The 11,300-nt window shown below is 41.2% G+C and overlaps 1 protein-coding gene across 1 annotated transcript; it reads right to left on the bottom strand.

The window, feature by feature from the left end:
• Window positions 1–3,820: 3,820 nt before the first annotated feature.
• c6h15orf61 (chromosome 6 C15orf61 homolog) lies at window positions 3,821–6,576 on the bottom strand. Its single transcript, XM_060922958.1, has 2 exons — window positions 5,605–6,576; window positions 3,821–5,503 (listed from the first exon to the last, which is right to left on the bottom strand). The coding sequence occupies exons 1-2, from the start codon at window positions 5,945–5,947 to the stop codon at window positions 5,376–5,378; spliced, it is 471 nt and encodes a 156-aa protein (XP_060778941.1). The 5' UTR covers window positions 5,948–6,576; the 3' UTR covers window positions 3,821–5,375.
• Between the last annotated feature and the right edge of the window lie 4,724 nt (window positions 6,577–11,300).

Genomic DNA, 11,300 nt, shown 5'->3' with positions numbered 1-11,300 from the left:
AAGACCTTGCATTTTCCAACATGACAATGCCAAACCACATACTGCATCAATTACAGCATCATGGCTGCGTAGAAGAAGGGTCCGGGTACTGAACTGGCCAGCCTGCAGTCCAGGTCTTTCACCCATAGAAAACATTTGGCGCATCATAAAGCGGAAGATACGACAAAAAAGACCTAAGACAGTTGAGCAACTAGAATCCTACATTAGACAAGAATGGGTTAACATTCCTATCCCTAAACTTGAGTAACTTGTCTCCTCAGTCCCCAGACGTTTACAGACTGTTGTAAAGAGAAAAGGGGATGTCTCACAGTGGTAAACATGGCCTTGTCCCAACTTTTTTGAGATGTGTTGTTGTCATGAAATTTAAAATCACCTAATTTTTCTCTTTAAATGATACATTTTCTCACTTTAAACATTTGATATGTCATCTATGTTCTATTCTGAATAAAGTATGGAATTTTGAAACTTCCACATCATTGCATTCCGTTTTTATTTACAATGTGTACTTTGTCCCAACTTTTTTGGAATCGGGGTTGTAATTCGGAGGAACTTCATCATGCAGCAAGACACTGACCCAAAACACACTGCTGACACAACAAAGGACTTCATCGGGGGGAAAGTGGAAGGTTTTAGACTAGCCAAGTCAATCACCAGACCTTAACCCAATAGAGCAAGCAACAACTGAAAGAAGCTGCAGTACGAGCCTGGAAAAGCATCACAAAAGAACAACATAATAGTTTGCTAATGTCAGTGAGTCACCTGCTTAAAGGTCTCATTGCATCGTTTTTTCATTAATTGTGCGGTGCTCTCTAGTATGAATGAATGCCCTGTGAGCCGGTTTTGGTGAAAAAAATGCTGTGGTGCTCCTGTTTCAGGCTGTTCTAGTTTGGTGGAGGAGTGGGTGAGGAGAGAACAACAGGATTTCAGCTCTTACTCATGAATATTCATGACATGTAAACATATCGCTTCTGATTGGCTAACAGCACTGTGACGCTCCCTCCAGTGGGTTATGGGCGAGGTCATGACTACTAATTTTCGAAGTGACGTAAGTTCGTAGGGCTTTTTCTGATTCGCTCGTTTTTCCGTTTATTTTCTTTCATAGGCTAATAATGGGGGTAGAAGAACATTTTCACGTGCAGCATGCATATGCAACTCGGAGTGACCTATGGTATTTCAAAAAGAGCAAGTATTAAACGGTTTGTCATGGAATGACATCTTTAATGCAGTTATTGCAAGCAAGGGATATGCAACCAAACGTTAAGTGATATTTACTTTACAACTGCCTGTTCCCATACTTATGCTCATCTAGAACCTGGGTGGCCTGCCACCAAAGATGCCATGTTCCAAGTTGTTTAACACAATTAGATGTAACTATCAGTTAAGAAAGCTGAAATTCTGATTCATCATCTCATATTTTGATCACAAACCCAAATGTCTTCAGTGTAGAGCAAAAGCATTGGCCTTGCTGTTCCAATACTTTCAGAGGGGTCTACAGCAATACAGCAGTTTTGGGAGAAAATTATACCAGTATAGATTGAGAGATGTGGGGATTTTTTTTTAAGCTGCGTCTGAAAGGTGAAGAGTTCCGTTATCGAATGAGTTCTTTAATTTGTTACTGTTTCTATAGTAACAACTCATTCACAGGAACTTGTATGGTGAATGCTCCACATAATCTCAGCCTAATAATATATTTTTTTAAACAAATAATTGCTAATATTATGAAGTTTTCAGTCAGGAGACTTTTAACATTTATGGAAGGAACTTCAAATGTCAGGGCTTTATAACATTTAGTAAGTTTTGTGCCACTGGAGTCTTCAGGACAGAGGACTTTCTACTTTGTTGGTAACATGACAACTGACTTTTTTTTTTAACGACAGAAAATGGAGGCTGGTGAGGCAATGATTGTTTATAGCTGTAAGAACATAAACTATAACAGGAACTAACTTGTATCATGGATTTTCTGCAACATTAAATGAAACTATAAATACTTAAAAATGATGTCATTCATTAATAATTTAAAACTTGTAACCTTTGGCAACTTGCTGATATATAGAGGATAGTACAGTGCCTTGCAAAAGTATTCATCCCCCTTAGTGTTTGTCCTGTTTTGTCGCATTACAAGCTGGAATTAAAATGGATTTTTGGAGGGTTAGCACCATTTGATTTACACAACATGCCTACCACTTTAAAGGTGCACATTGTTGTTTTATTGTGACACAAACAATAATTAAGATGAAAAAACAGAAATATAGAGTATTCACCCCCCAAAGTCAATACTTTATAGAGCCACCTTTTGCTACAATTACAGCTACAAGTCTCTTGCAGTATGTCTCTATTAACTTAGCACACCTAGCCACTGGGATTTTTGCCCATTCCTCAAGGCAAAACTGCTTCAACTCCTTCAAGTTAAATGGGTTGTGTTGGTGTACAGCAATCTTCAAGTTATGCCACAGATTCTCCATTGGATTGAGGTCTGGGCTTTGATTAGGCCATTCAAAGACATTTAAATGTTTCCCTTTAAACCACTCCACTGTAGCTTTAGCAGTATGTTGAGGGTCATTGCCCTGCTGGACCATGAACCTTCATCCCAGTCTCAAACCTCTGGCCGACTCAAACAGGTTTTCCTCCAGAATTGCCCTGTATTTAGTGCCATCCATCTTTCCTTCAGTCCTGACCAGCTTTCCTGTCCCTGCAGATGAAAAACATCCCCACAGCGTGATGCTGCCACCACCATGCTTCACTGTAGGAATGCTGTTCTCAAGGTGTTGGGTTTGCGCCACACATGGCGTTTCTCATGATGGCCAAAAAGTTTCATTTTTGTCTCATTTGACCAGAGGATTTTCTTCCATGTGTTTGGGGAGTCTGCCACATGTAGTTGGGCAAACTCCAAACGTGATTTTTTAAGCAATTACTTTTTTCTGGCCACTCTTCCATAAAACCCCACTCTGTGGAGTGTATGGCTTAAAGCGGTCCTATGAACAGATTCTCCCATCTCCGCTGTGGATCTTTACAGCTAGGGTTATTGTTGGTGTCTTTGCTGCATCTCTGATTAATGCCCTCCTTGCCCAGTCTATGAGTTTTAGTGGGCGGCCTTCTCTTGTCAGGTTTGTAGTGGTGCCATATTCTTTCCATTTTGCTATAATGGATTTAATGGCACTCCGTGGGACATTCAATGTTTGGGATATTTTTTATAACCCAACCCTGATCTATACTTCTCCACAACTTTGTCTCTGACCTGTTTGGAGGCCCCGTGGTTTTCATGTTGCTTGCTTAGTAGTGTTGCAGAGTCAGGGTCCTTCCAGAACAGGTTGATTTATACAGACATCATGTGACAGATCATGTGACACTTTGATTGCACACAGGTGGATCTTAATCAACTAATTATGTGACTTACGAAGTGAATTGGTTGGATCAGCTCTTATTTAGGGATTTCATACAAAAGGGGGTGAATACTTATGCACACTCCAGATTTCTGTTTTTTCATCTTAATTATTGTTTCTGTCACAATAAAAAAACACCAATGTGCACCTTTAAAGTGGTAGGCATGTCGTGTAAATCAAATGGTGCTAACCTTCCAAAAATCCATTTTAATTCCGGCTTGTAATGCAACAAAACAGGACAAAACACCAAGGGGGATGAATACTTTTGCAAGGCACTGTACACAGTGGCATGAAGATATGAAGTTTATCTTCAAATCGTGAACATATTTCACAAGTGAGCGAAGCTCAATAAAAATATTATTCTATTTTTCAACATGAGATGAACTTCATATCTTCATATCCATGTAATATTCTTTTTATCATATAGACACACAAATATGCAAGTTAATCAAAAGAATTTTAATTTTGAACCAGTTCGCCATTTTGACAAAAAACACTGGGAATGACATCATCGATATCCTCACAAGTGAAGATATTGAAAAATATGTCACTCGGTCCGTGATGTATTTCGTTTGAAAAATACTAGTTTTTCAACACAAGAAAATAAACTTCATATCTTCAAGCCAACATGTACTTTTATTTTTATTATATAGACACATTCACAAGCAAACAGTACCCAAATTTATCAAAACAACTCATCGATTTCCTCACGAGTGAAGATATTGAAAAATTTATTACTCAATGTCCCAGATGTAATTTGTATGAAAAATACAAGTGGCGTATTGCCCAGTAAAACACTCGTGTCTATATAATAAAAGAGGAATAAGCCACTTAGAAACTTTGGCCCCATCACACTTTTCCCTTATTCTTATTAACAGCAAGCATGTCAAGTTTTATTCCTGATATGTTATCAATTTTCAACTCTAGTCCTGGAGTACCCCCGTCTAGCACATTTTATCGTTTTTCCTGCTCAGTTCAACTCAGGAAGGGATGTTAATCAGTTGATTAGTTAAAGTTGGCAGGGAAAACACTAAAATGCACAAGACAGCAAGTGTTCTTCTGCCTGTGTCTGACATTATTTTTAATTATCCAGTTTGGTCTTCAGTATTCTAATTTATAAGAAAAAAGTCCAATGTGGTTAAAAAAAATTATCATAATCCTGGTAGAGATGGCACAGTAGAGGAAAAGTACCATCACAATTAAGCACTGGCCCTTGAAGAAGTCTTTCCCTCAAAATGGCCATATGCTAAAAGAAAAGGTGACGGAGTTTATTGATTTGCAAGCGATACATGAAATGATTACTTGAGTGTAACTGTTACTAAAAGAGGGGTTAGAAAAACCAAGAAATCAAGGCCTCTGACAAATGGGCTCAGCAGAACGCTTTGAGGGGGCATAGAGAATCGATATATCAGTTTGTCAAACACAATCTCAGAGGAAATGTGAGCGCTTAAATTCTGCAGTAAAGAACTAGAGCAGCATCAAGTCAGCAGAGCACATTATCAGAAATCAAAGGGCCCGAGCGTGACTGAGGGAGGGAAGGGGATGCTGCATGAAGGCCACACTTTACTTTCTGGTAATTAAAAACCATTTTATCAAGCCTGTCCTTTCAACAACCCCTCTTGCTTCCTATTGTCAATATGCCGAGAAGAGAGGGAGCGCTAATTTGACTTTAAATAAATGAATTGAAGTTATTTAAAATCCTGCATTAGCAGGCGAGGACACAAAAAGCAAGCAGACTGCAGCACCTGTGAGCTAATTCTCTATACATGCAGTGCATACGAGTGCTTTTATAAGCAGTTCCATGGCAATTTGTAAAGAAAACTTTTACCACAAGTACACTATTCTTCATCACAAGCATTTCAAATGGCGAAGCAGCTTTATCAAATCAGGACTGTTGTCTACAATGAGGTCCAGTATGACTAAAATATATTTCAGTCTTCAGGTATCATTTTTGTAGCAAGGACACAATGCTGCAATCACCCATGTAGTATTAAACTAGTACTTGGCACCTTCTTCTTCTTTATAAGCAAAATAAACAGTGACCGGACCAGCTGAAGTGTGCACGGTTTCTGTTACACCAGCCACCATCCATGAGCCTAGGCCATACGCCAGACATGGAAGACCTACAAACAAGAAGGTGGAGGGTGAGAAACTCATCCTGAGCATACTTTAATTCCAGACTACGGTGTTGGTATAATCAGGTTCACAGACAATTTGAACTAACCCAAGTTGATGACCTTCAGTATGCCAAAAAATCTGTTTTCAAAGTCAAGGTCTTGTGGAGGTGCTTTGGTACAGTGGTACTTGATGAAGGGAAAGGCTCCTGTTCTGAGGATGTGGTAGTTGGCACCGTGTACCTGCCAGTTGAAGTTGGACAAACCGAACTGGTCATTGATTACAGCACTGTAGCGCACACAGAAGGATGTCCAGGGTGGCAGTTTACGCTGGTTAAGATGGCATGTCAAAACTTCAGAGGCAGCTGGACGGGAACCATTATTCCGAAAAGTACTTGGGAAGAGCACAAACCTCAAAAAACAGCTATGGATCATTCGCAGGATTCCTGTCATTGCCCTGGTTTAAAAGTCTATAACCATGTGCTAATGCACAATTTCCAATTCTCTCCTCACTTATTAGACAAATAGATTAGACTTTGTCATTGCACATGTCACAGGTACAAGGCAACGAAATGCAGATTGCATCTAACCAGAAGTGCATAGCAGTAAATAAGTGTAATGTACAAATCTAAATGTACAGGGTATGGAATGGTATAATGATATGATAGATATTTACAGTATGTGCAATATGAATGTACTATAGTGCAATGGTATGCTATCCCAGCATATCTACAGCTCAACTGCAGCAGGATGAGATATTAGTACTAGATATTCCTTCACTTGAAAACTGAAGGGCCCAAGGGCCACTAAGGTGAGACATCAGGTTAAGACAAAGTCACGACACTGGACTACTAGAGCTTCATAAACCTAAATCATGCTTAGAGTTAGCATAGCTAAGTAGCACAGCAGCTAGCCTGCTAATAAACCCTACCTCGACGAAAATAACAAGTAGTACCAAATCATTTGCGTCGCTTTATAGAATAAAACCTTAACGAAAGGATAAAACCGCTTATGCAATCCCAAGCAGTTCTTTCCGCCCAGCGGCTCTTTCTGATAGCTGGTTAAGTCGAGCATGTCCTACCGCTATTCTATCCGACTAGAAACAGCAGCGTGGCTTTAGTTCCGCTTAAATTCAATACTTCCTAAAATCGTTTTTCTTCATCGCCCACATTCAATATTTTAAATTGCAGCTGTTAAATAAAGGTTATTACGGAAGCCGCGAGAGGCCCTTCATATAATCTTTTTTTATTCACCTTGTTATCCCGAGATAACGACATAATTAATTCAGGATGTCCAGAAAACAACACAACTAATTCGAGATCTCGAGAAAACAAAACCGTTATTCCGTGATCTCGAGAAAACAAAACAATTATTTCATGATCGAGTAAACAGCTGAGATTTCTAGCAGAGCTGAGACGAAGCCGGGCCAGTCTTCTGCGGAGGTGCCGTGGACTAATTTTGAAATTATCCCTTATTAAAAGACTTGATGCAATCTCTCCCTGTGTCAACCCCTCATCAAAATATTGCCTTATTAGGTGATCGATTATTCCAGACCAGGGGTCGGCAACCTTTTTGCCATGTAGAAATTTTCTTGTTAGTTAGTGTGCCATTCAAATAGGTGTTGTTAACTATGTGTAATTAGACACCACACATTTTAGACGGATATGGATATTTAATGCATTGAGCAAATATAAAACACCATTGCACTTGTTTTATGCCATTAGCCTCACACACAAGGTTTAAGAACACCCCCCCCCACACACACACATTGGATAACAACATTGCAAGCAGCTTATAATTCACAAAATAACATCCAAAATCTTTCAGTAGGTAACAGGCCCAAGTTATTCACAATAAAGACGTAGCAGTCTAATGGAAATGGAACTGATGAATAATAAAACTACAGAAAAAAATTAAATAATGAGCGTCAGAGAACATTGACAAGTAGCCTACATAAAGTGGCTTAACATTCATTCATTCATTATCTGTAGCCGCTTTATCCTTCTACAGGGTCGCAGGCAAGCTGGAGCCTATCCCAGCTGACTACGGACAAAAGGCGGGGTACACCCTGGACAAGTCGCCAGGTCATCACAGGGCTGACACATAGACACAGACAACCATTCACACTCACACCTACGGTCAATTTAGAGTCACCAGTTAACCTAACCTGCATGTCTTTGGACTGTGGGGGAAACCAGAGCACCCGGAGGAAACCCACGCGGACACGGGGAGAACATGCAAACTCCACACAGAAAGGCCCTCGCCGGCCCCGGGGCTCGAACCCAGGACCTTCTTGCTGTGAGGCGACAGCGCTAACCACTACACCACCGTGCCGCCCAAAGTGGCTTAACAATAAACTGCAAATTTGAAGTAGCCTTGTTACAAAATAAATGTTTTGCCTATCAGTCAATGTGATCCCTGGCCCTGCTTCCTCTTACTTAGCTCCGAGATGTGGGGATGGTGATTGAGCACTGAGTTGGACGCATGCTTCCGAATGGCCCGTTGTCAGATGACTTCGGAAGGGGCAAAGTGCATTCTTCATGTGCGAAAATATCTGTTCACACGGATATGTTGAGCCGAACACTGACGATAAAGCCAGTGTGATATTGCGAAGACAGTTGAACTTTTCGGGTAAAGATGCCCAGCAGGATTCATTGGCTTTAAACAGCAGAGATCCTCTCTCACAGTCACATCACAATATCTTGCCATCACTGCCAAACGTGCCACATCATTCACATCTACGCTTTCATCAAGCGCAATGCTAAACACCGCTGCATCTTTTATGCCAGTTGTTTGCTGCACCCTTACGTTTTCTGCCATTTCACCAATTCGTCGCTCAACAGTTCTGGCTGATATGGGCATGTCTTTTATTCTTGATTTTATTGTCTCTTTATTTGGCAGCCCCTCAAAAAGACTATCCAAGCCAGAGAGAAAGGCCTCCTTAAAGGTGGGGTATGAGATTTTTTTCAGGAGTATTTTTTACCATATTGCTTGAAAAGCTCCTCACACCCATGTTGCAAGCAGTACAATAGAAGGTTTGACCCAAAAACGAAATATTTTAATCCAGTCTACAGTGTAAAATAAAGGAAAAACGCCATCCAATCATATCGAGGTACCACCTCAAAATGATTGGATACTGACACGTCAATCAGACTGAAGCCTGCGAGCAGCCCGTCCCTTCTGTGTGTGTGTGTGAGAGAGAGAGCGAGCAGCCCCTCCTCCAACCCGCGCGCTACGAGCAGAGTGTCACACAGAGCGCAGGATTTTCTCAGTGCGCTCCCTCCAAACAACGGGGATTTACACGAAAACGGAAGGAGATATTCACAAACTTCTTTCACACTGAGCACCACAAGGCTCTCCTGAACACACTGATGTAATTTTTTTGTCTGTAGTGTAAAAATTGAGGTCACTAGAGCGAGTTAAAAATGAGTGACTTTTCTGCCAAGTTTATAATGGCAGTCTATGTGGCTGAGCGCCTGCCCTCTCTTCACTTTCAGGCTTCTCATTCAAAAACTGCAAGTCCTATCATGTAGGTAGACACATTGTGTGAATCAGGACAAGTGTGGCTACTACTTTTGAGAAAATTATGTGTGTGGAGTGAAAATTGGGGCTGAAAACACAGTTTAAATGAGAAAGTTTGAGCTATTTTTCCAAGCTCTCTACACTCTGCTCCACTGGTGTGTAACGCAATAGACACCCATTATAAAGGCCGATTTTCTCAGGCTTTATAAGGGGGAGGAGGGGTGGAGACGCGGGGGGTGGGAGCATGGCGAGGGCGGGCGTGTTTCTTTTCAAAATACGGCTTGCGGGAACCGTTATTCCAAAATCTCATACCCCACCTTTAATGTATTCACCGTCTGTGAATGGCTTTCCATGTTTAGCTATGCAGTGAGGAATTATATAGCTAGCTTCAGTGGCATTGTTTTTAGCTGAGGCAAAGACTGTTAAAGTATGGGCTTGCTTCCCATATCTGCACACTGCGCGTGAGAGCGATTCATCCCTATCTGCCTGATCTTTGAAAGTCTTTCCGTGCTTTGCCTCGAAATGACGTTTAACACTGGATGCTCGAAACACAACACTTTCAAAACACAACGTGCACACAGCACGGTCCCTCTGAGAAACGAACCCATATTCTTTGGTCCACGAGGAGAGGAAAGCCCGAACTGCTGGCTTCTTTGCCATCTTAGCGCAACTGCTGCATCAAGTGGGCCCATCTTGTGAGAAATATGGGGAGGAGGAAGTGTTGCCAGATTGGGCGGTTTTAAGTGCATTTTGGTGGGTTTTGAACATATTTTGGGCTGAAAAACGTCAGCAGTATCTGGCAACACTGGGAGGGGGGCGCTATATTGTTGTGAAGTCATGCTAAAAGATAGTCTGGCTAATGCAACTTGTTGCGTCACACTTAGGATGGGCGGGCCCAGGCTAGCTAAAAGAGCAGGCTTGCCATGCAACAGCCAATGACAGTTCAAGATGACGTTTGAACATTTTTAATGTGTTGAATAATTAGGTTTGTGTATCATCGTCAGTGTGCCACTGGAAATTCCTCGGCGTGCCAGTTGTGGCACGCGTGCCTAGGATTGCCGACCCGTTCCAGACATTCTAATGACCAAAGTTGCGTCTATACAGAATGAGAAATAGCTCCAAAGTCAGCATATCACACGTCTCTTGGCGCACCTGAATGAACCATTTCTCAGCTGTTTACTCGAGATCATGAAATAATTGTTTTGTTTTCTCGAGATCTCGAATTAGTTGTGTTGTTTTCTCGAGATCCTGAATTAATTAGGTCGTTATCTCGGGATAACAAGGTGAATAAAAAAAAGGATTATATGAAGGGCCTCTCTCGGCTTCCGTAGGTTATAATACGTAGTTATTTACGTTTCTCTTTCGGTTTAAGTTAGTAACAGTTGTATCTGAATGCTTTTTGCCATTTATGCACGTGTTATTGAGGAGGCATCTGTGTTAAGGGTTGTTTTACAATCAGGGTACAAAGTTTGTGTCACAATTCAAATCAATTCAAACTGGTTCTTGTACCAGTTTTTAAGTGAAGGACAAGTTAAAGAACAGATTTCAGGTCATTTTTTGACATGTGTATATGGTAGTTTTGTGTAATCTGCTATAAGATGGGAGAAACAAATGAAGTGATTCTCGGAGAGGACTTTTTTTTTTTTGACAATTCAGAATCCACTACTTCCATAGTGCTTTTAAATATAAGCAGTGTTGGGCACGTTACTTTCAAAAAGTAATTAGTTATAGTTACTAGTTACTTTTCCCAAAAAGTAACTGAGTTAGTAACGGAGTTACTTTGTCATAAAAGTAACTAATTACCAGGGAAAGTAATTATTCCGTTACATTTTGTTCCCCCTCAAAAAAAAAAAATCAAATTCAATTAGTGTAATCATAATAAAAGTGAATGTTAAATGTGTTTAATGACTGAAATGGACACTTAACAGAACCAATTAGTAACGTTATCTACACTATATTAATATTTGGGCGGCACGGTGGTGTAGTGGTTAGCGCTGTCGCCTCACAGCAAGAAGGTCCTGGGTTCGAGCCCCGGGGCCGGTGAGGGCCTTTCTGTGTGGAGTTTGCATGTTCTCCCCGTGTCCGCGTGGGTTTCCTCCGGGTGCTCCGGTTTCCCCCACAGTCCAAAGACATGCAGGTTAGGTTAACTGGTGACTCTAAATTGACCGTAGGTGTGAGTGTGAATGGTTGTCTGTGTCTATGTGTCAGCCCTGTGATGACCTGGCGACTTGTCCAGGGTGTACCCCGCCTTTCGCCCATAGTCAGCTGGGATAGGCTCCAGCTT

This window comes from Neoarius graeffei, chromosome 6 (genome assembly GCF_027579695.1).
Source record: "Neoarius graeffei isolate fNeoGra1 chromosome 6, fNeoGra1.pri, whole genome shotgun sequence".
Lineage (NCBI taxonomy): Eukaryota > Metazoa > Chordata > Actinopteri > Siluriformes > Ariidae > Neoarius > Neoarius graeffei.
The sequence above is the reverse complement of the archived record's forward strand: the minus strand, read 5'-3'. Positions and strand labels throughout refer to the sequence as shown.